This window comes from Culex pipiens, chromosome 2 (assembly GCF_016801865.2).
Source record: "Culex pipiens pallens isolate TS chromosome 2, TS_CPP_V2, whole genome shotgun sequence".
NCBI lineage: Eukaryota > Metazoa > Arthropoda > Insecta > Diptera > Culicidae > Culex > Culex pipiens.
The window spans coordinates 124,489,681-124,515,025 of NC_068938.1; the positions used below are offsets into that span (position 1 = coordinate 124,489,681).

The following is a 25,345-nucleotide window of genomic DNA, read 5'->3' on the forward strand; positions in this document are numbered from 1 at the left end:
TTAATGTTTAATGTTTAATGTTTAATGTTTAATGTTTAATGTTTAATGTTTAATGTTTAATGTTTAATGTTTAATGTTTAATGTTTAATGTTTAATGTTTAATGTTTAATGTTTAATGTTTAATGTTTAATGTTTAATGTTTAATGTTTTACTTTTTAAGGTGAATTGTACATCACGCTATGTAAAATTAGGAACAAGTCCCATTTTGTCAACAAAAAAAACAAAACCATTCTAAAACTGGGTCATTTGCTGAGTGGATCTTTCGAAAGGATTGAGATTGTCGATGCATTAGGGTGATGAGTTTCCCACCGTTTCAAACATCATCCCGCAGCACTCACCCGCACGGTTTGCACTGGTTCATGTGCAGATCCCAGTTGAGATTGAAGTTGAACATCTTGAGCCGGGCGACGGCCCTTTGCCGCAGGGACTGTTCGGTGCCAACCTGGGACATTAGACCGAGCTGGGTGTTGTTGTTGTTATTGGAGCTGGTGGTGCCACCGGCGCCACGACCACGGGAAGACGAGATGTGATTCTTGTGATGATCTGCGGATGAGTGACCACCGCCGACACCTTGTGAGTTACTGGAATTGGAAAAAAAGAAGGGAAACAATTTGAGTGATTAAAAGGAAAGTTTAAAGTATGAGCATGATAAAAATAAACCTTCCAACAATTGCACCTTTTACCCTAGCCCCATACAGGACATCACAGTTAAACTGTTGAAAGTGCTGCTGTGGCGAGCGGTGTCATCTGTTCCGTGTTTCTTGCCACATGATTTGGCATTTTGCCCACACGTGGCGGAAGAGAAATCCTCGTGAACAACGAGAACAACTGAGATTAATCAACGCTTCGGTTATAACTGTACTCTTTTTTTTCTTTTTCGCACTCGGTAGCCACTCTGGACAGTCTATCTACTTTCACCAGTTGCCGACGATGCTAGACTGTTGGTTCACACGTGTGTTTTGGAGTATTTTGCACTGCGTGTGACACTTTTTCCAGAGATTATTCTTGCAATGTGACAGCTGGTGTAGGAATGGGTGGTATTGTTGAAATATTTGTTTTATCTGTAGTGTATTTTTTGATCTCAGTTTAAATTTTTAAATTTTTTCATTCAAGAAAAATAAATAGCTGTAATCAACTTCTGAGACATCTGGAATTAATACATGAAAATTCAACCCACAATCAAAAGTGATGATTTTTAAGCAGATTCAGGGGAAATCCCACTCACATAGCCAGCCACGGACGTATCATTTGTCATCGTAATTAAATTGCAAATCGGAGTTTTCTCTTTCACTATTTCAAAGTGCTATCGCTCTAACTGGGCGATGAGTATTCCGATAGACACGTTGGACAGTGGCCAACGAGCAATATGTGGAAATAAATCCTCAAATGGGAAGTGAAATTGTGGCTTTTGTTGCATCGAGGTGGGCGATTTTGATTTTTTTTTAATTATTTCCTGCTTATCTTAAATTATTTTGAGCTTTTAGGCAGAGATTTTTTATGTAGCGAAATATCTCAAAAAAAATCCTGAAAACGAGATTTTTTAAAAAGTTTTGAATGCTAGTCATACAATATGAGTACCGTAAACCGGGGTGACATTGACAGGATTTCAATTTAATTTTGAAATATTTTCCAACTGGTAAGGTATGTTAAAAGATTATTATTTTTTAAACATGTACTGGGACTTCCCCACACAAGTTCCTTGCAGTATTTAAAAAAAAAGTTTTTCAATTGTGGGTTGGAAATTCTTATTTTAAATACGTGGTAACTTTGATAGTCATATCATAGTTTTTCTTGATAGAATCAGATTTAAGATGTTCAAATTTTATTTTTACGTCAAATTTCCCACCGCTAAGGTTGTTAGTGTAGTTAAAAAAAATCAATGTGTAGGGGAGAGTGGGGAGACTTGATCCCTTTTTTTTTTTGTATCGCCCACAACTCTGTCAATTTCTCACAAAACTATGAACTTTTTGCATGAATTGAAAGCTTGAACATTCAACTATGTTTGGCTGATAAGGGTATTTCATCAGAAAAACTCTTCGAATCATGCCAGGCGTTTTAAAAAAATATTTTAAAACGGCATTTTCAAAATGTTGGGGGTAATTTGATCCCTCTTTCAACATTTTGAAGAAATCTGAAGCAAAATGTTTCTTTTTCATCCAAACTTTTAATTTTCTATAAGTTACAGCAATTTCACATAAAAGTTGTACGTTTGTGTTCGAAATTTAACAAGTTTAGTATGTAAAATATTTAAAAACTTAAAATATTATTTTTTAGATCAAAATTAAGCATGTTTACAAAAGCTGGAAATTTTTGTTTACAAAACTTTTGAAAAATGGTTCAAACTGCAGTAGGTTATGTACAACTATACTAAAGGAAGCTATGTACGAAAACCCAGCCCAATTATTTAATCTTGTGGCTGATTCAAGTGACTGTAAAAATGTAGGGGTCTCCCTAAACGCACTTTTTTAAACAATTGATTGTAAAAATAGTATGACGATAAATTTAACGTCAAATGCGTAAGGGTTTTGGAGTTGATATGTTTATTAAACAATTCACGTATAAAAAATAGTTTTTTTGAATAATTTTTGAGTGTTTTTAAACTTATAAAAACAAAGAAAAAAGATCTCTTGGAAATTTTTTGTAGCACATTTAAGAAAAATGTGTGTAACTCAATCTTAACATTTTTTAATTTTTTTCTGTGTTTTCTACAATGAGTTTTACTCAATTTCGCACAACTTTCTAGAACAAAGCAAATTGATTTACCCACATGCTGACGAGATACAGGCTTGGGATCAAGTGTCCCCACTCTCCTCTATATTTAGTTCACCAAGTTTATAAGCTTTTTAACAAAATACATTTAAATTTTAGGTGAAATTGTAGAAAAAAGTCAATATTTTGCCTGAAATTCGTTGAAATCAGTTTTCTTTATAAAAATATTCATTCATATTGCATTTTAAACTGAACTCGAAGAACGAATCAAAAGTTTTCACATTTTATATCAAATTGGTTCTACTGAAAATGCCTATGAATTTGGAGATTATGTATTTACAAATATATGTTACCTTCTTCTAAAGGAAAAATGTCCAAATAATCCGAAAATGCATTTCGTTTTCCGATTCAAATTCATGTTCATGGAGAAAATAATGATACTTTGAGAATTTCAAACTAATAGTACAGTGGACTCTCTCGTTGTCGATATTGAAGTGACCATCGAGAGCGGGAGGTATCAAATTATAGAACGAAAAATCAAAGCATGCTACTTGTAGGGACGATAAATGTATTGACAGCAATATTGATATCGAGAAAATCGACATCCAGAGAGTCGACTGTATTCATCAACATTTTTTAATTATACAGTTTAGACTCGATTATCCGAAGTTTCGATTATCCGAAGTTCGATTATCCGAAGATTTGTATGGTACCTCGAATAATCAAATCACGGAAAAGAGTCGTTTTTTTATATTTTCTTGTTTTAACAAAAAATTCGAATTGGGCGACCCGATTTATGTCAAATTTGAATGTTTGATTGCCTATTAAATTAAAAATGCATATTTTCAATATTTTATCATCACCATTTTGACCGACATTGAAAAATGAAAATTCTAAATCTTTTTAGAGTAGTTTAGAGGTCATACTTAAGCTCAACAATCAAAAATAACACAACAAAAAAACATTTTTCATTCAAAGTATCAATCATCCGAAGTGAAATTTTGCCAAGGCCTTCGGATAATCGAGTCTGGACTGTAGTTAACTAACTTTTAAAAAATTTACGAAAACTTTTTCTTCAAGTAATTTTAACACTTCTCATACGGTCAACATGATTCCATACCATTCCGTACGTATTTAAATTGTACTCTTCATGTAAAAAAATCTCAAACCAATCAAAGTCACCCCGGTTTACGGTATATAAATACATTAAAAGTCTGCATCAAGAGAATGGGTTCTATGATTGGAACAAATAAAATTTATGCAATTTTGAGCAAAAATTGCTTATTTCAGATCAATCAAAACTTTTACATTGTGAGTTTGTAAACAAAGATTGTATCCTGCGTGCGTCAGTAGATGTTTACATTAGCAGTGAGAAGGCTTCACTCTTTGTTTACAGACCCTCCATTGGCTCATTTCAAACCTACGCAGGATAATTTTTCAACCTGAGTTTTATATTTCTTCAAAATAGTTTACCTGGGCAGACAACAAAATTCATGCCATTTCAATAACAAATACTGTTAAATCAACAGAAAGTGTTATGGAATCTTCTTGAAAAATCCATTTTTGCGTAAGGGTTTAATAACAGTTAATGTTATCATAACAATTTTTTTATTGGTCTGATATTGATTGAAAGCCAAAACAACTTGGGAATACTATTTTTGTTGTGGAAGAATGCCTCCAACTGTTATTGGGATGATCGGATTAGTTGTTAAAATAACAAAAAATAATAACAAAGATTTATTCGAAGAGTTACTAAAAATGTTATTAGTCTGTTATTACAATAACAATCCAATAACAAAAAAAATCAAAACGACGAATAACAAATCTTGTTATAAATAACATAAGGTGTTATTGGCCCAGTATTTTCAAATATCTAAAAATGTTATTCCCAAGTTATTTCCGTCTGCTCGGGTATACTCATTTCCACAATACTTCTTGAGTTTTCCATTCTTATAATCATGAACTGTTCTGTAGTTTCGAGATTTTTGTAATTCAAACATATTTTTTCAATTCTTTCAAACGATTTTTTCTTGTTTCAATTTCATGAGATTATTTCCATTTTTCAAAAGAATTTTGATTTATTGCAAAATTATTTATTAAAGCTTGCAATTCTTTTGAGAAGTTTTTTTTTAACTGGAACATATTTATGTTCTTTGGAAAGTTTGTCCTTTCGACATTTTGGCATTCGAACTTTTGTACTTTTAACTAATTTGTGTTGAACTTTTTTCTCACAATGAATTTTTATTTAACGTTTTTGTCTATTTGAATTAAAATAAAATTTGCACTGCTGTAAAACAATACACCCAAAATTCAGAATCGAGATAATCGTTCTCTCAAAATTTATTGAGGGCTCAGTGCCAAAATCGATAGAATAATGGTACCAACTCACACCATCATAACAAATGAGTTCATTCGTTAGTTGAATCAATAAATCTCCAACAAGTGTCATACATCGATTTCTGACTTCTCCATGGTCACCAAGCTGTGGTGGCCGAGGCAGCTAAGTCATTGGATTGGTTTGTCAAAGGTCTCTGGTTCGATTCCCGTTGTCGACACTTTTGGTTTTTTGTTTGACGGATGAACTTTTTTGCAAATGAACCTCGAGAGAATAGTTCTATCGCCCATCTCGAGCTGTGTTCTCTGCGTCTGTGAATGGTACCACTATTCTCTCGACTCGAGACCATCATTCTCTCGGACTAGCGCTGCCAATTTTTTATGTAGGACTTTTCACAAGTACTTGCTGATTTTCTCGATTTTCATAAGAAAGATGGCGTTTTGACTTAAAATAGACTTGAAGTCGCTAAACTCAAGTTAGAATGCTCCAAACTGTTCAAGGAATAGAATGCTCCGAGCTGTTCAAGGAATGAGCAATTCATGATGGCGACCTTAGATTTTTGGAAATATTTGTACTGGAGTGTAACAGGCAATTCACCGTTTAAATTGAACTAACTTTGGGTTGGTGAGCTCAAACAAATTGATGAATTTTCAAAGATATTTGCGTTACTGTTTCCCTGTGATAAATCAACTAATTTCAACTAAAAATAAATTTAAATAACACAAGCAAACATCAACTCACCCATCCCCTCGATTGGGCCGGCTGCGGCGTCTTCGCCGGCGTCGCTTCTCCGACGAGGTCGTATGTGCCCCCGGAATGATGACCCGGCGACGTTGCTGTTGTTGCTGCTGCTGCTGTTGCACGGCCACAACCTGCTGGGCCTCTCCGAACCCTGCCGAACTGGTCGTATCCGTCGAGTGGTGAATATGGTGCTGGTGCTGGTGGTGATGGTGTTGCAAACTTTGGCTGTGCCCCGTAGACGACGCCGGCAACGGAAGACACCCGGTTGTGGCGGATCCTCCCGGGACCTTTGTCGACGAAGATCTCATCGTGAGACCCTGATTCACCTTGCGCCAGACGCGTTCCATGGTTTGTTGGAATGCTGCTTCCTCTTCTTATTTAACTACTCTTTTTTGGCTCTTCTTGGAGGAAAATTTCTGATGGGAAGCTTAATGAATTATAAATTGGCACCGCGAAAAGTGTATTCTAACACAATGTGGTTTTCTTCGTTGGTTTACTCTTCTTCTTCTTTTGTTGTCTATACGATGGTAGTAAAATCACTCACTAATTCACTCTTGATTTGCTTCCGACATGCAAACATGCCACCCGTTGTATCATTTATGGCACATCATAATTCCATTATCCGCCGTTTTACGATTCTCTATCAAAAAGGTTCACCTGAAACTACTGTAAAGGGTGCGATGAGCTTTGGTGGAAACTCCTGTTTTTCGTGATCAGGAGTTGTTCTGGTACTTTTGTAGTCGACTGATTTCAATGAAACTTTTTTAGTTAGCTAGTTGTCTAGAGATTTCCAAAAAAAAAGTGTCCACGTGGTTTGTGGATGGTCCCATAACAACAGTATTTTAAAAACCCGATTTAATCCCACCTGGGGTGAGATAGAGCCTTTCTTACAAAAGGAAGTTAACGGCAGTTGATTTTTTTTTTTTCAAAGAAATAGCAAAATAAAGAATGGTCCATTCATAATACAATTCGAAACTCAACCATATTTTTTCACTGGTTTTTGCCCCATTTGCCATGGCCGGTTGTAAGCTGTGCTCGCACACAAGCATTTTCGATTTTTTAAATCAGAACACATTGTTTTTGAGACAGAGAATTAGCTCACAATTTGCGATGTTCGTAATGTTTTCTGTATATCGCTAAATTGTTCGTATTCTCTGAGTGTTTTTTTGCACTTTTCAAAATATCAAGAATTAACGAGAAAACAAAATAATTCCGTCTTGCTCCAATGCGTTAAAGTGGTTACAAAATGACTAGCAGAAAGTGTTTCAACACCCGAGAATTTTCCGTGTTGTAAACAACGATGTAACGGTAAAGCCGCATAAATGTTCTTGAAAGCTTTGAAAAGCCTACTGTAATTCACTAAACTTTCATTTAGGCGTTAGGCAAAATTGTGAGCTTTCAATAAGTATGCATGAGTATGTAGTATGCATTTAGGCGTTTTTGGGATTGGGAAGCATACAACGGCTGAGCGCTCGGTGGGACTTCACTACGACAAACGCAAACGTACCGAATAAACCACCTTGGTGCGCTGGTACGATGAACAAAAATACTAATACACAAAAAGGCTAGTACCGAAGCTAGAAAACCAAACCCGCGATGTGCGTTGTCACTGGCACATGGGAAGCTTGGACGCTTCCCAGAAATTCGTTCGCTCAGAGTTCGATCAGAGAATGAGCAAAACAAAAAAGAAAGGCAAAAGAATGAGCATGAGGCTTCAGAACAGATAGCTGCTTGCGTCTAGTTTGCGTTCACTGAAGCTTAGCATAGAAAATAATGATAGGCGATATGTGATGAACGAGCAATCGATAAAGCAACTTGCACTAAAAGGGTGTAATCTAGTATCAAAACTCTATACGCGCCAGCATCACGCGCCAGCATTGCTCGCGTCTGCATGTGAAGCTCAACTTGACAACTTGTCGACGAGGCGTCGAAAATCGATCGTCCATGATTTTTTGCAAATTTTTCGAATTTATATTTCTCGAGAAATGATTTGAGAACGAAGCTTGAATTGGAGTCGGAGCCAAAAGCAAACACTATACCTTTCTTTAGTAAGAAAGGCAAAAATGGAAATTTTCTAAAATCTGAACGGTAAATCCGAATGAGGTCAAATTTGTTTCAGAACATCGAGTATGGTCTAGATTATGATGTGGAGAAAAAAAATTAGATAAAATGCCAAAGGAATAGTTTTGGCATTTGGTGAAAGTTGGCTTTTACCTTTTTTAGGGGTTTTTTCCCCCTCACAGTGAATTAGTCCACAAGCTGTAAATCAAGAACCACATTACCGACGTGGATGAAAATTTGGGAGGATGTAGGGCTGGAAAAATGCAATTTTTTGGATAAATAAACGATTTCAATACTTCAATTTTCGACCGAATTTTCATTTGAAAACCGCCTGATTTGGTGAAAACACACTCCGAGTCCCCATAAAAAATGGATAAATTCAAATTTGGTATGGAACTGGTTCAGGTTCAGCACATCCCCTTTCAAATGCGCCCAAGAGAGCTTAAATCCATAATGTGGGCTCTGAGAAACCCCCTACCACAAAATTGAGCACTTTTTTACCACACACGGACGTCACGCGTGCTCTACAGTAAATTAAGCGCCAAAATTCGGATATTGGAGGTAGACCAATTCTGTCATTGTCAATCGATCGGGCGTCGAAAATCGATCGTCCATGATTTTTTGCAAATTTTTCGAATTTATATTTCTCGAGAAATGATTTGAGAACGAAGCTTGAATTGGAGTCGGAGCCAAAAGCAAACACTATACCTTTCTTTAGTAAGAAAGGCAAAAATGAGATAAATTTGTTTAAGATTAAGAGAGGACAACCGGCCCATGCTAAATTTTGACGGAGATATTCGTTAAATTAATTTTGTTAATTTGTTAATTTTGGAATGAAGATCAGCTTCCCTTCAACTAATAGTTAACATATCCTTATTGTATCACCAAAACAGGCCATCAAAGAACCCAATTCAACACTCAAAAACTCGTAAACCTTTCCAGAGAGTTAAAGCTCCCCGGAGTGCACTGAGCCGTCATTATACACGTGTCAATTCAACCCTATACACAATTTAAATTTTCATGAGCATCCATCAAAGAGATTAAACGCGCCAGCACGATTCACTCTCATTTCGGATAAGGTTTTCGTGTGCGTGTGTATATTTTCCTTCACGTTTTCCTCGGAACAACACTTTCCATTTTCGCACCCAAATATAGAGCAAAGATACTCTTTTTCTCTTCTTACACACCACAAAATGCGTCCCAAAGTCACATCACTTTTAAGGTGGCCAGGCTTAGAATTTAACAGGATTTATTCTCTTCCCTGAAAAAATCGGCTTCCGCCACTGGCGACTTTTCACACGTCCTCTCCGGCGCTAGCGATGAGCAAAAAATTTTCATTCATTACTTTTCCTGCTCCAGGAAAATCCTACTTCCTTCTTCTTTTTCCCCTTTCTCCTCTTCCTCTCAACATTGACGATGACTTCAATGATGGTTGTTTCGTCTTTTCCTGGTGGGAAATTCGCAACACACACACACACACATAATGCACTATGAATCCTCTTTCGTGCTCTAATCTCTGCTCTCTTTATTTTTCACTCTCTCTCTCTATCTCTCGCGCCCACAAATTTGCAATCAACAAATTGTGAGAAGAGATAGGTCAGGCTGGTGTGTTGTGGCGTAGTGGCGAAAGTGTTTCCGCAACATTTGATACCCATTGAGTACGAACAATGTCGGAGAGCTTTTCCGGAGGTGATCAAATGGATAATACTGTGCACAGAAAAGTCAGCCATGGTTATGATACATCGCTCCGATAACGGGATTCTGAGCTTTTGCCAATGAATGATGAGATGTCTAAGTGATTAGATGAATATTTTGATGTGTGCGTTTTAAGAGGTAGTTTTTGTATATTTTGCTCGGTTTGTTGTAGAGGTCGTATCGAGGTGCTCCAATTTGGATGAAACTTGCAGTCTTTGCTTGTTTATACATGAGATGAACTCATGTCAAATATGAGCCCTCTACGACAAAGGGAAGTGGGGTAAAACGGTCATTGAAGTTTGAGGTCCAAAAAACATGGAAAATCTTAAAATTTATCTCATTTGCGTAAAACTTGATCAATTATAATCCTCTCAAATGCATTTGAAAGGTCTTTTGAAGCTTTTTAAAATGTTCTATAAACATCCAGGATTGGTTTGATTTTTTTTCATAGCTTTTACTAACTTAATCCACCTATTTGGTTGATGCCTTCCTCAATCTTTACCAACAATGAGTAATAAGATGGGTTTTGACAAAAAATTTCATCATTTTTTTAGATCCAGAATAACAAAGTACATATATATATCACTTTAGTGGTCAAAACTCGAGACAGGGTGGTCAAATTTTCAATATTTCGTACTCGTTCGAAAGGTACTTCGATTACATTGGATCCGGACATTGTTTACATACATTTAAGTGAGATCCGGCTACAAAAAAGTACATAAATTTCACTTAAGTAGTCATAACTCGAGGCAGGGTTGCCAGATCTTCAATGTTTCAATGTTTTTTGGTGCGTTTTCTTGCCATTTATTCAACTTCCGAAAATATGCGAAAACACATTTTTATTCATAACTTTTGAACTACTTTTCGAAACTTCAAACAATTCAATACAATTCAACTAAGTCGGATGCGAATGGTTTGGTCTTAATCGGTTCAGCCAGTGCTGAGAAAACTGAGTGGCATTATTGGTCACATACACACAGACATTTGTTCAATGTCGAAGTGTAAACAACGAGTCTATCCTGCTCACGTCAGTTGATGTTTACATTCGGAACGGGATAGACTCTTTGTTTACACTTCGGCTTCGGCCCTATTACAATGTTAATGGTTATAAGTTAACATTCTATATAAACTAATGCAGGTTGAACCAGGTTGAAAAAACCAGGCCAAAAGTTATTGGTGCTAGTTAGTGGGCGTTATAGGGGTTAAATGACCTATTAGCTATTGTATTTCATATGTTTATACGAAAACGAAGTTGACTTTACAGCTGTCGGTCACCATTGCTAGTACCAACCACTAGTGTCTTCCTTTTAACTGCAAGGACTTCTCCGCCCTGGGCTCCTAAGTGTTTGAGTACGGCACGGAGCGACGGCGCCGGATACCCATATTTACGCTTAGAATTTTGAGAGCGCCCGACGCGGGTTTCGAACCAACAACCTCAGGATTGTGAGTCCTGTGCGCGATCCGATTGATCCACACGAGCGGGACAATAAATATGTTTATAGGTCCTTTAAAAAAACTCTAGAAATGTACATTCATTTAATTTTTGACGTAAATTTAAATGGCCCAATGTCACTCCTGCTGACGGTATCTGAAATATGTCAGCAATCACGAAAAAATACAATAAAAGGGCAATGTTTATTCAAACTATCTTGAAGTGCAGGTTTGTTAATCAAACGGTATAAATGCAAAATTAATAAATTTTGATTATTGACATTCCATATTTTCACATTTTTATATTTTAACCATGACAAATTTCGTACCCTAGTAGAGGCGACGACTTTATTTGTTGCAGCTAATTTTCATTATTAAATAATATTTATGCTCAATAACTTTTTATCTTTCGTTAAAAAAAGTTAAAACTCAATAAAAGTGCCAAATATCAGTATCAATTCATGTTTAGGAAAATTGCCATTGTTTTAGAATAGTTTTATGACAAATCAAAGTATCTCATTGTTACTAATGGCATGAAAAGCGAGAGGAACTTTGAGACAGCCCAGAATTCTAATTATATACTGAACTTTAGTCAAATCTAATGAAAGAACCATGTATCCCAACTTATGTCCTATGAAACGTCCAAAGAAATCTGAAGAAATATATGTTTTGGTGTTAATGCCAGCCTACGAGCGAAAACGTTATGTTTGTCCAAAATTCACTTTTACATAGCAGATTATTTTTTAAAATATTAACTTATTCTGTTAGTCTTCAAATGGTTAAAAACGCAACATGATGGATTTCTATGACTGTATATTAAAAAATTTTAATGTTAGACAAATAAACAGAAACATAAAGACTTTTTTACAGACATTTGAAAAAAACATGTGGAGTTTCTGTCTGTCAGCCATTGAAATTTAATTTATTCTGGGCAATTCAGTGCGTAGTAATAAGGAAACAAAACGTAATACCTTAATCAAATTGCCAAGCTCACTTTAGAGTATGCATTTGCATTTTCATAACTTTTGAGTTTTAATAATACAGTTTGATTCATAACACCGATCAACAAAATTTCTGTACATGCTCAACTTGAGGGGAAGCATGCACTTTAGGTTTCCAGAAACACGTGCATTTTGAATTTTTCAAAAATATTTAGTCAATGCCGAATGGTTTTTCTCCATAGTTTGTATGGAGCATTACCCTAGTAACATTTTTAAACTTACAGGTTTTATCATGGTTCTGGAAACCTTCATAGGCCTATATGGGCTTTTATGGCCTACTTAAAACCTAAAATGTTACTAGGGTAGTGCGGTACACTACTCCTACAGATTGCATGCAATTTATGGATAGTATGCAACAGCGACGAACCACCCTAATTCTCCATACAAACTTTGGAGAAAACCATTCGAGCGTGACATACTTTATGGATGACGCCTAACTTGCCTCACATTTTTCTCAGCATGCTGTGTCTGCATATAGGACATTTATGCGAATATGGGCAGTTTAAGGGTCTTCTTATGCTCGACAATCAACAACGAAAAAGACGTGAACGTGATTCGCTTTTCTGAAGTTAAAATTTTTCAAAACCCTAGAATAATCGAGTCTGGACTGTACAAGTCTAATGAACAAAATTGATTTCCTTCAGTTTTCTAGAACTAAGTACATACTAGATATTACTGAGTTTCACGATTTTGAACCAAACTAACATCAACTCAAAAGTGATGAAAAAGCTTATGACATATTCCGGCGTTGCAACGTCACGAAATTTTTAACTTGTGATTTCTCACAATAGCGAAATTTCGTTCTTTTTGGTTTCTTATAAATAAATAAGCCATGTTTTAGTTATTATAAACATTTCTAATTGTTAATCCAGCTGCAATTGATAATTGGGTAATTCTCTACCAACTCACACGAAATCGGGAAAAGTTGCCCCGACCCCTCTTCGATTTGCGTGAAACTTTGTCCTAAGGGGTAACTTTTGTCCCTGATCACGAATCCGAGGTCCGTTTTTTGATATCTCGTGACGGAGGGGCGGTACGACCCCTTCCATTTTTGAACATGCGAAAAAAGAGGTGTTTTTCAATAATTTGCAGCCTGAAACGGTGATGAGATAGAAATTTGGTGTCAAAGGGACTTTTATGTAAAATTAGACGCCCGATTTGATGGCGTACTCAGAATTCCGAAAAAACGTATTTTTCATCGAAAAAAACACTAAAAAAGTTTAAAAAATTCTCCCATTTTCCGTTACTCGACTGTAAAAAATTTTGGAACATGTCATTTTATGGGAAATTTAATGTACTTTTCGAATCTACATTGTCCCAGAAGGGTCATTTTTTCATTTAGAACAAAATTTTTCATTTTAAAATTTCGTGTTTTTTCTAACTTTGCAGGGTTATTTTTTAGAGTGTAACAATGTTCTACAAAGTTGTAGAGCAGACAATTACAAAAATTTTGATATATAGACATAAGGGGTTTGCTTATAAACATCACGAGTCATCGCGATTTTACGAAAAAAAGTTTTGAAAAAGTTACTTTTTGCGTTTCTCTTTGTTTCGTCGTCCGTGTCTGTCGCGGGTGACCATGAACGGCCATGATCGATGACGACCAACTTTTTCAAAACTTTTTTTCGTAAAATCGCGATAACTCGTGATGTTTATAAGCAAACCCCTTATGTCTATATATCAAAATTTTTGTAATTGTCTGTTCTACAACTTTGTAGAACATTGTTACACTCTAAAAAATAACCCTGCAAAGTTAGAAAAAACACGAAATTTTAAAATGAAAAATTTTGTTCTAAATGAAAAAATGACCCTTCTGGGACAATGTAGATTCGAAAAGTACATTAAATTTCCCATAAAATGACATGTTCCAAAATTTTTTACAGTCGAGTAACGAAAAATGGGAGAATTTTTAAAACTTTTTTAGTGTTTTTTTCGATGAAAAATACGTTTTTTCGGAATTCTGAGTACGCCATCAAATCGGGCGTCTAATTTTACATAAAAGTCCCTTTGACACCAAATTTCTATCTCATCACCGTTTCAGGCTGCAAATTATTGAAAAACACCTCTTTTTTCGCATGTTCAAAAATGGAAGGGGTCGTACCGCCCCTCCGTCACGAGATATCAAAAAACGGACCTCGGATTCGTGATCAGGGACAAAAGTTACCCCTTAGGACAAAGTTTCACGCAAATCGAAGAGGGGTCGGGGCAACTGCTGTGTGAGTTGGCGGAGAATTACCCAATTTAAACAATATAACAACGAATAAATTATTAAAATTCTCGACCTATCAGCCAAAACGTGTCGTTTTTGTCGCTGTGTCATATGGGAAATTTCTGCGAACAGGAAAAGTGGCCCATTGTCAATTGCAATTTAAAACACTTTTTTCATTTAAATTTTACTTATATTTCAATTTGTATATTTTTGCTGTCGCCAAACAAACAACACAAATTGGATATGTTTCAGTAACTTTCAAGCACAAAAGTAAACAAAACTAGCTCTCGTCACAAGCCAAAATAATTACTCCACATGTATGATTGCCTCTTTTTCCGCACAATAAACCATCGAAAACAAAAGTGTCCCCCACATGTGTTGTCGCCACCCATTCATCGAATCCCTCGCTCTCTCACGCAACATCACATCAGACATTGTAAACTGGCTCCGATCGGACAAGCCGATTTTCCGATTTCCCTTTTCAATTTCATTCCATTTTCCACCCTCACGCTCTCTTTTTCTTTCTCTCTCTCGCTGGTGTGATCTTCTCGATCTCTCACTCTCTTCGTTCCCCAAGGGAAAAAATCTTGCTCACATTTTCCTCCCACCAAATGACACACACAATGTCTGTTCGAGAAGAAAACTAGTTTTTCCTTGTTTCCAGAAAATCTTAATCCAAATCGGTTGATTTTCACCAAATTTTCCCTCGACCGCGAAGCCCCCACTTTGGGGAAGCCTTCGACCCCGGTAACGACCCCCAATCCGGCAGTTGTCACTCACAAATTTCCACACCAAATTCGGAGACCCGCCGCGGAGACAGACGATCAAAACGCACGGAAATTCCAAACTGAAAACGTCACCAGGAAAATTTTCGACAACAACATTCAACGAAAGTGATGTTCCTCTCCTGGACTCTCACATTCTCTCAAAGCATAGCAGGATGATGTGCTCTTTCGGACTGCCATAATCATCAGTGAGGAAAATCCCCCTCCCTCCTCTCAAACCCCCCTTCTCACCAGTCAAAGAGTCCAGGTGATGACAAAAACGTGAGGAAAATCGCTCCCCGAGGGAGGAGCACTTTCCCTCCTTCAAAGATTTATTCATCAGTCTGTTGCATCGCCCAAACGACCGATTTCTCGTGAGTAGAAAAGGATGAATCTCTCTCCCACACACACACACACACACACACACACTTTGAGGATGCTCGTGAGTCACGTTGTGTGTGACATCGACGCCGCCGCCGTCGTGATGTGATGGAATGTTTGTGGGGGGAAGCTTATAGACCAGCGAAACACGTGGCCCAAAAAGGGAAGCTTTCAAAGTTTGTAGCAAGAGGCAGGATTATCCTTCATTAGACAGGCAAAGCTTTCAACATTGTTTGAAGGAACATAACGAGAAGCTTTTTATTTTTATAGCACACTTTTATAGAGCAATTCCAGCTCAAATCAGGATTTTTTCTGGTACTTTTGTACCCGACCCTCTCCGATTTCAATGAAACTTTTTAGACATGTTATGCTAAGCTTATACAAGCCATTTTGCCTTTCTTACTAAAGAAAGGTATTGGGTTTGCTTTTGGCTCCGACTCCAAATCAAGCTTCGTTCTCAAATCGTTTCTCGAGAAATATTCATTCGAAAAATCTGCAAAAAGTCAGGGACGATCGATTTTCGACGCCTGATCGTTTGAAAATAACAGAATTGGTCTATCTCCAATATCCGAAGCTTGGCGCTCAATTTACCGAAGAGCACGCGTGACGTCCGTGTGTGGTAAAAAAGTGCTCAATTTTGTGGTAGGGGGTTTCTCAGAGCCCACATTATGGATTTAAGCTCACTTAGGCGCATTTGAGAGGGGATGTGCTGAACCTGAACCAGTTTCATACCAAATTTGAATTTATCCATTTTTTAAGTGGACTCGGAGTATGTTTTTACCTGATCAGGCGGTTTTCAAACAAAAATTCGGTCGAAAATTGAAATATTGAAATCGTTTATTTATCTAAAAAATTGCATTTTTCGAGCCCTACATCCTCCCAAATTTTCATCCATGTCGGTAATGTGGTTCATGATTTACAACTTGTGGACTAATTCACTGTGAGAGGAAAAAACCCATAAAAAAGGTAAAAGCCAATTTTCACCAAATGCCAAAACTATTCATTTGGCATTTTATTTAACTTTTTTTCTCCATATCATAATCTAGACCATAATCGAGGTTCTGAAACAAATTTGACATCATTTAGATTTACCGTTCAGATTTTAGAAAATTTCCATTTTTGCCTTTCTTACTAAATAAAGGTATAGGGTTTGCTTTTGGCTCCGACTCCAAATCAAGTTTCATTCTCAAATCGTTTCTCGAGAAATGTTCATTCAAAAAATCTGCAAAAAATCAGGGACGATCGATTTTCGTCGCCTCGTCGACAAGTTAAGTTGAGCTTTACATGCAGACGCGAGTAATGCTGGCGCGTGATGCTGGCGCGTATAGAGTTTTGATACTAGATTACCCCCTTTTTGTACAAGTTGCCCTATCGATTGCTTGTTCATCACACATCGCCTATCATGATTATCTATGCCAAGCTTCAGTGAACGTAAACACGACGCAAGTAGCTATCCGTCCTGAAGCCATTATTCTCTGATCGATCTCTGAGCGAACGAATTTCTGGGGACCGTTTAAGCTTCCCATGCGCCAGTGACAACGCCCACCGCGGGTTTGGTTTTCTAGCTTCGATACGAGCGTTTTTGTGTGTTAGTATTTTGGTTCATCGTACCAGCGCACCAAGCCAAGTGTCGGCTTGCGGCAATGAACCCAACGTATGAGCCAAGGTGGTTCATTCGGTACATTTGCATTTGTCGTAGTTAAGTTTCACCGAGCGCTCAGTCGCAGTATGCTTCCCAATACCAAAAACGCCTAAATGCATACTACATAATTTTCTGGCTCGCTTATTAAAAGCTCACAATTTTGTCTAACACCTAAATGTCAGTTTAGTGAATTCAAGTAGGCGTCTCAAACCTTTCAAGAAAATTTAAGCGGCTTTACCGTTACATCGTTTACAACACGGCAAATTCTCGGGTGTGGAAACACTTTCTGCCAGTCATTTTGTAACCACTTTAACGCATTGGAGCAACACGGAATTATTTTGTTTTCTCGTTAATTCTTGATATTTTGAAAAGTTCAAAAAACACTCAGAGAATACGAACAATAGGCAGAAAACATTACTAACATCGCAAATTGTGAGCTAATTCTCTGCCTCAAAAATAATTTGTTCTGATTTTAAAAATCGAAAATGACTGTAAGCGAGCACAGCTTACACCCGGCCATGGCAAATGGGGCAAAAACCATCGCTTTTAAGTTTTATGAAAAAATCATGTTGAGTTTTGAATTTATTAATGAATGGACCATTCTTTATTTTGCTATTTCTTTGGAAAAAAAATTCAACTGCCGTTATCTTCCTTTTGTAAGAAAGGCTCTATCTCACCCCAGGTATTTATTTTTAAAACCGCTGAAACTTCACAAGGATTGGACTTAGGACAGAGGTCAATATGGAGACTTTTATGTAAAATTGTCTGGGAAATCGATTCCCGATATCGGTTTTTGATCATTTTTACGTTTAGAACAGTTTTGGTAAATGATTTTTGCATTTTTTTAAGGATAGACATACCATCCTGCATTTTTCGTGAGTCTTTTTGTCACATTTTGGGCTATTTTCACAAAAAAAATGAGCGAAAAAAAAATCGTGACATCACCTTGAAATTTAACTATTAAACTTAAAAATTGAAAAATCTCATAGAATTGGCGTGTATTTCTCTTTCAGTGTTTTTTTTTTTAAAGCCCGTCTAATTTCCTACAAGTTTGTCTTTGACCACTTTTTGATACGATGTAACGGCTAAGAAATACAGAAATATTTAATTTACAAAATACAAAAATATTTAAAACCCTAACTTCTCAAATGTCATTATCGAGTGCAACTTGCTCCATATACATAAAAATGGTTTATATAGGCTTAGGATAACATGTCTTAAACGTTACTTAATCCACCTTTAGGTGGTTGGTGCCTTCCTCACATTCATAAAGTCAATACATTCAGTAAAAATAGCAACATTCCCCCTTAACATGTTTAACAAATCAACTTTATTATTCATTTCTTTTGATAGGGTTCGCAGACCTTCAATATTTCTGGCTTATCGACTAGGACTGATAAAAAACCTATCCAACAATAGTTCGCATGGAAACAAAACAAGAAAAAAAAATATAAAGGGGAACAACATGTAATTCCATCAAACTTATAATGTTGGCATATTGCTGTTCAATTACAGCTCATAAAAGGTTTTATCAACCGAATTCGAGTGATAAATGAATCAATAGGAAGTAAGCAAGCAAGTTTCTATCAAAAGTTTTCCAAAATATGTTGTTTTAACAGTGAAAATCAGCAAACTGTAATTCGGTAATTTTCCGCCATCTATATCAGCAGTTGCCCCGACCCTCCTTTGATTCGCGTGAAACTTTTTCAGGGTAATTTTTGTCCCTGATTACGAATCCGAGGACCATTTTTAAAATGGTGATGATTTGGAAAATTGGGGTCAAAGGGACTTTTATGTAAAATTGGGCGTCCGTTTTGATGGCGTACTCAAAATTCCAAAAAAATCGTATTTTTCGTCGTAAACAATGGTTTCAATTTTGGGGAAATTTAATGTACTTTTTGAGCCAGCAATAAGCATGCAGGGTCATTTTTTCATTTAGAACAAAAAAAATCATTTTAAAATTTAAAATTATAATTATAACCTACAACTTTGCCAAACACACCAAATCGATCAGAAAATTACTTCTCAAGTACAGATTTTCGAATACTTGCATAACACTTTTCTACGGACAGCAGAAATGCCAATGATGTAAAATAGTTTATTTGGACCTATGGAATCGATGGACAAAGTTTCATCCATACTAAAAAATACAAAAATTTTAAACAGATTTTTTTTTGCGTAAATCTCTTGAAAAGGGATTTTTTAGCGAAAATCTCTTGAAAAAAGATATTGGGATCAATTTGGTGTCTTCGGCAAATTTCAAGGTTATTTTTATATTAATATTTTGCTTGAAACTTTGGTTTTTCAATTTAATTTGAAGTCAATCAAGAAGTTGTTATATTCTTATTCCAAAACTGTGTGGTATATTTTCCATAGGAGTCGATAGGGCTTCTCCAATACAAATGAAATGAAAACTGTATGGTGAATCGGGGAGGTATCGGTTGATGTTTAAATATTTAATCCAGGTTTTTAAGCGAAGATGGCGTTCTGATGGTGAACATACAAAATGTCAAAATCGCGCAGTAGCACCAACATTAGAAAACAAATGTGGCTGTCATGCTTTCGGAATATTGGTACCACTGCGTGATTTTGACATTTCGGGCGTTCACCATTAGAACGCCATCTTCGCTTAAAAACCTGGATATTGTAATATGAGTAAGTCTTAAAAGTTAAAACTGTGAATGACATTGTATTGTTGGGCTCAAGTTAAACACAAGCAGGTAGTTCTAATTTATCTGAAACAGGAAATATTTCCACGTTTTGTTTAAGTACTACCCACATTTAACAGGTATAAACATTTAACCTACAGTCCGTAAACACACATATTTAAGCTGTTCCAATAATATCCTCAGCAATCAGTTTTCAAGCGACAAGCCTAAGTCTAGAGTCCCAATCATGGAACCATTCTGCGCTTTCTGTCTCCGCGCGAGTCCTGCCAACGTAGAGTTCTTCAAGCACGTCGTTGGCAGTACCGTCGAACTTCGCCAGTCGTTCCAAGCGATGCTGGGGTACAACTTCCTTCTGGCAAACTTTTCCATCTGCAATCCGTGCTGGAAGCTCATGCAGTTGGTCCAAGACTTCCGGACACGGTGCTTCAAAGCCAATTCTTTGGTGGAACGAATCGGGCAAGGCTTGAGCAGTGAGGATGATTGGTTCTCTGCGAAAAATTTGGCCACCATCGAGAGCGTCCGAATGGTGATCAAGGATCAGATGCAGCAAATAGGACGTGTGGATGTTACCTGGGACGAGTTTCAATCAACTGAATACGACATGAACGTGGCACAGAAGGAGGATCTTGTATCTACGATAGATGTTGGAGAAGTTAAGATTGAGATCGAGACAGAATCAGGCAGGGATTCATCAGAAGAAGTATCGAGCTGCACATCCAACGAGAATGAACCGTTATCAGAACAGATTTCATTGGATGTACAAAATTGCAACAAATGCAAGCGATTGTTCGTAAATGAGAGAGCTCTTAGAGTCCATTTGCAAAAATGTACTGGAAAACAAGTTGCAGGACGTCTGAAAACGTGTCATATTTGTTCAGCTTCGTTTGTTCTCAAATCTCAACTCCACGCACATTTGAACATCCACGAAGGTAAATACACGAGATCAATATCTTTCAATTGCATCGAGACTAACTATTTCTTTTGAAAATTTCAGGAAAAACACCATATAAATGCAACTGCTGCAAAAAAGCATTCGTGTGTCCTAAGACATGCGCAAAACACCAGCAAAAATGCGTCAAACAAATCCAGAGCTGCACGATATGCAAGGAAAAATTACCCAACAATAAACAGCTTATGGACCACTACAGAAGGGTTCATCCGGGAGAACAGCGGCACAAGTGTTTCCAGTGTGAGTTGCGATTCACGGCCAAATTCACGCGCCAACAACACGAACGCAGACACCATCCGGAATGTCTCACCGAACACATCTGTCCGGAGTGCGGAAAGCGATTTTCCCGCGAAGGGGACCTCAAGTACCACATCAAGTATCACCGGCTAGAGAGACCCCATCAGTGTGAAATCTGCCAGAAGCGGGTCACCAGCCCAAAGGCCCTCCAGGAGCACGTGGCCAGGATGCATCCCGAACTTGCGACCGAGCAAAGTTTGCGACGTGTGGCCCAGATGCAGCGAGCAACGGACAAAAGGAAAGCACAGTACAGTAAGAAAGATGTAAGAGAAGACATTTTAAACATTTGATAATGTTGAAAATACAATAGGGACAAGTTGTAAAATACGGACACGAAAGCGTTGAATCTTCATTCGAGAACAGAAAACTGATAAAGTCGGCAAGTAAACCCAAAAGAAACAGAAATGTTCCAAAATCTGTAATTCTAAGATTCCTTGGCTCAAGCAGTCTTTTTGAGTTCTATAAAACATATTAAAAAAATAGAAAATAAAAAATTACGCACCTCAAGAAACAGATTTTCGTATATTTACGTACCCTTTTGTATGAATAGCCCGCAAAGTTATATGGAGGTTTGAATGAAAAAAAAACTAATAATGTAAAATAGCTTCTTGGCATGGGCAATGTCGAATATATGGACAAAGGTTCACCCAAATAAAACAAAATACAGTTGTGTGGAAATAACTGCCATACGAGAAAAATTATTAAATATATGTTATTATTTATAAAAAGAGAAACTTTCAATAGCGTTAGCTGATTATAACGTTTGAAGAAATGCATTGTTCTACAATGTTATCATAATTCAAGGTAATTCTAGGCTAAACGAGCGTTTCCCTGACTTGTAGAGGAAAAGAACTTCCCAAACACGTTCTCAAAAGTCACAAAAAAACGTATTTCTAATTAGAAAAAAAAACATGCAAAAATAGTTTAAACCTGTGCCACTTTAAAGTACTTTTCGAGCACTTGGCTCCGACAGCTCCGAGAGAGTAGACGTGTGTGACGTGCGCGCTAAAGGCATCGTGCCTCGAGTTGTTTGACGGATGGAGGTGGAAGAGATCTCCGAGACGGATGATTTCCAACTCATCCCCGGAAATTGGAAGCGGAAGAAGACCCCTGAGATCACCGGAGCCGTTGTCGGAGAAGGAAAAGTGGAGTAGAATGTGCTCAATTAGGTTTTACGCCGTGACGTCATTTGACAGCTCGTGTGCACTGTTTACATGGTCTTCGTCGATTGTCGACGAATTTCCCCGAACAAAATCGCCGACCGCATCGAACTGTGCTAAGTCCATGTAAACAGTGCACTCCTTCTAACCTCCAAATCGAGTCGGCGTAAAACCTGATAATAACAAGTTCAGCCCGCTAGCGGAAAACGAAAACAACAACAATGCCAGCCCAGCAGGAGGAGGGGACGCCCCGGCGGTTCCTCCACCCGGCCAGTCGGCAGGTAAACAAAAGCAACCACCTTTGGTGGTGAAGAGCACCACGGATTTTTACAAGCTCGTGGCAATAGTGGAAAGTTGTAAATTTGGTTTCAACCCGATTTACAAACTAACCCGATTTGGAACCAAGGTGACCTGCTTCTCTGTCAAAGATTTTGTCAAGTTGCAAGAGCTCCTCAAGAAGAAGAAAGTGGAATTCTACACCCACGAACGGCGGAGCGAACGAAATCATCGGGTAGTTGCCTGATGAACTGAAACCGGACGAGGTCAACTACCTACTGAAGAGGGATCTCAAGCTGGACGCGCTGGAGGTGCATATCATCAAGCGGAAGGAAAAGTCCACCGTGGACGAAACTCCGTACATTGTGGTCTTCCCCAAGGGATACACCAATCTGAAGAAGCTCTCTGCAGTGAAAGTTGTGGCAAGCACTATCATCCGGTGGGAGTCCTACCGGAACAAGCGGCTGAACGTGACCCAGTGGAGGAACTGTTTGCATCTGGGCCATGGGACCAGAAATTGCCACCTCAAGGGGAGGTGCAACAACTGTGGGGGTCCCCACAAGACGGACGAGTGCAAAGTCCAAGAAGCCGAGCCGAAGCGGTGTGCCAACTGCTCTGGAGCCCACGAAGCCACGGACCGCAGCTGCCCTAAGCGTGCGGACTTCATCCGGAGGCGCCAGCAGGCGTCGAAACCAAAACCGCCGGCAAGGAAGGCGGAGAAGCAGAGTCCAGCAGTTCCGGCGTTCACGCCGGCGGAGTTCCCTCCGTTGCCGGGTGCAGGCCCGGACGGAACATCGAAGGATCACCCTCGCCCCGCAGGAAAAAGCCAAGGAAGCAATGGCTCTCGAAACGGTGGAGCCACGAAGGAGGAAGCCGGGGAGGTGCTCTACAGTTCGGCTGAGCTGTGGGGTATTTTCTCCGGGTACATCGGCAGGTTCAAGACTTGCAAGACCCGCTTGGACCAAGTAACCCTCGTCAGTTACATGATCTACAAGTATGGAGTTTAAGGAGTTGTGTTTTTTGTTATATATTAGTTATTTAACGATCCTCGGTCCCAACCTGGTCACAGCACCTAAAAGGACCTAATAAAAATAAGTTATGAATGAAAAAAGGTAAAAAAAATCGGTATGTCTGATATTTGGCACCGTGAAAGAAGGGCTCTTTCCAGATATTTCGTCGGGGGGTCTAGAACAACTTTTTTTAAGAATAATTTTTCAATTTTATGGGATATTTGTTAAACAAAAATCACAGAAAATCGGTGTATTCATGTAGACTTCACTCAAATTTCTTATGACTACGTCTTGTGGACTCTAACCAACTATATTTGTCGAATATTTGTCCTCCAATAAAAAATTGAACCAAACTTACCACACCCAGAACTGGATATCGGCATACGAGAGGATAAAGAGCACGATTCGGTAGTAAAATGGAACTGTGTGCGGACTGAGAGGATAAATCCCGAAATTACTGAGAGTACTTTACTCATGGGTTCATCTCTAATCTAATCTAATCTAATCTAACACAAACGTAGCCAGTCCGATGAAAGCATGCTGGAAAGTCTTGTGTTAGATTACGCCCCAAGCACTTTTCTTGTCAATATTAATAATTGCAGTACATCCGAGAACACCCGAAAATGTAAAACAAAAATTAAAGCGGCCAGCCCTACTACGTTGTGTTTACCGCAGAGAGGATTCTGTGAACGGATCACATTTCACAGAATCGTGGACATACCGTACCAAACGCTCCGATTTATAGGGGAAGGTGGGGCAAGACGACCATATGGGGCAAGAGGAACAATCGCTCGTACGGCCGTAATTTTTACAATTTTGATTATTTCCAGTATGAGGAATTGTTGCTAGCAATGCAATTAGCTGATTCTACTACCACATAACCGCCAAAACGACTTAAAAGTTACGGGACATAAGATTGAATGAGGTCTTTTTCAAAACCTTTCTTTTATTATAATATTTGGAAAGTACAAAATAAGGCTTTGTGTTCGTTTTAAGGCTCATTTTACCAAAATGCTATTTTTCCTAGATCAGTGGTGTTTCTATCAATGACTTGCACCTAGTATTAAGCATGATTGAACTTTTGGTTAGTTTTGTTGAGAGCTTTTAAAAAACCTTGTTCAGGTGGGGCAAGTATACCATATGGATTTTTAGTATGGAAAAAATTACTACTTGCTGCAACAACATATTTTATTGCGAAATAAATACATAAACGTACTTAAAAACTGATAAACAATTGTTAAAAAAATTGTCCATACAAAATATTGTGATATTATGGAAATTTCTTTTTTTTTTCATCCAAGTAATAATTTTGTTTCGTAAAAACGATAAAATTTATAGTAAATTATTATTATTTAATCTAAAAATGTAAGAAACGTTTCAAACACATTCTAATCTGATGTATCTAAGTGATAACAGTTCAATTTTTAGTAAATTAGCATGTTGTTTCATGCATTGTTCCTCTTGCCCCAACGGGTTGTTCGTCTTGCCCCACTAGTTGAGTAGAACGTACGAAAAATCAAAAATTTTAAAATCAAGTTTTTACATAAAAAACAGGATTTTTTAAAAAACTTGTTCTGTCAAAGTCTCAGTCAAGACCTGAAATTAGATGATTCTAAAAAATCCAACAGATTTTTTAACGTTTTTAATGGGTTATAACGAGAATTTCCTTAGCTTGTTACACTTGCCCCACTTTCCCCTAGTTGCATTGGCGTTGTGTAGGGTGTGTTTAGTGTAATGATATATAGTAAATATAATCAATGAATATAATCAATAGCATTATTTTATATAGTGAATTACCTTCATTATTAGCTGAAAAATAATACGTTATTAATTGAAATAAGGTAGAGCGTACAGCACAGCATTTTTTTTATCAGAAGAAATGAAGAGATTGTAAGAAATAATAGTAAGAAAAACTGAGATAAGAGATTTAAAGAGAAGTTTGATAGTTTCAGAAGAAATAACTATAAAGAAGAGAAGAATAAATGGAAATAAGAAACGTGGTAAAAAAATGAAAG

At 37.6% G+C, this 25,345-nt stretch overlaps 2 protein-coding genes across 2 annotated transcripts in view; one reads left to right on the forward strand and one right to left on the reverse strand.

The window, feature by feature from the left end:
• LOC120415007 (uncharacterized) overlaps positions 1 to 15,040 on the reverse strand; it is a 280,829-nt gene extending 265,789 nt beyond the window's left edge. Inside the window, exons 1-3 of the mRNA XM_039576367.1 lie at positions 14,963 to 15,040; positions 5,786 to 6,451; positions 339 to 581 (exon numbers count right to left, since the gene is read on the reverse strand). Of these exons, the coding sequence (XP_039432301.1) occupies positions 339 to 581; positions 5,786 to 6,132 (590 nt within the window). The 5' untranslated portion in view covers positions 6,133 to 6,451; positions 14,963 to 15,040. The remainder of the gene's footprint in view (positions 1 to 338; positions 582 to 5,785; positions 6,452 to 14,962) is intronic.
• A 4,803-nt stretch (positions 15,041 to 19,843) lies between these two features.
• Positions 19,844 to 21,430, forward strand: LOC120415018 (zinc finger protein 501-like). The gene is made up of 2 exons (XM_039576381.2): positions 19,844 to 20,567; positions 20,633 to 21,430. The coding sequence occupies exons 1-2, from the start codon at positions 19,865 to 19,867 to the stop codon at positions 21,172 to 21,174; spliced, it is 1,245 nt and encodes a 414-aa protein (XP_039432315.1). The 5' UTR covers positions 19,844 to 19,864; the 3' UTR covers positions 21,175 to 21,430.
• Positions 21,431 to 25,345: the final 3,915 nt, after the last annotated feature.

What these genes read in the sequence shown, in the direction of transcription:
- LOC120415018 (XM_039576381.2), top strand. Translation starts at nt 19,865, where the DNA reads ATGGAACCATTCTGCGCTTTCTGTCTCCGCGCGAGTCCTGCCAACGTA. An exon ending in ACATTTGAACATCCACGAAG is followed by an intron (nt 20,568 to 20,632) that starts GTAAATACACGA and finishes TGAAAATTTCAG; the next exon opens with GAAAAACACCATATAAATGC.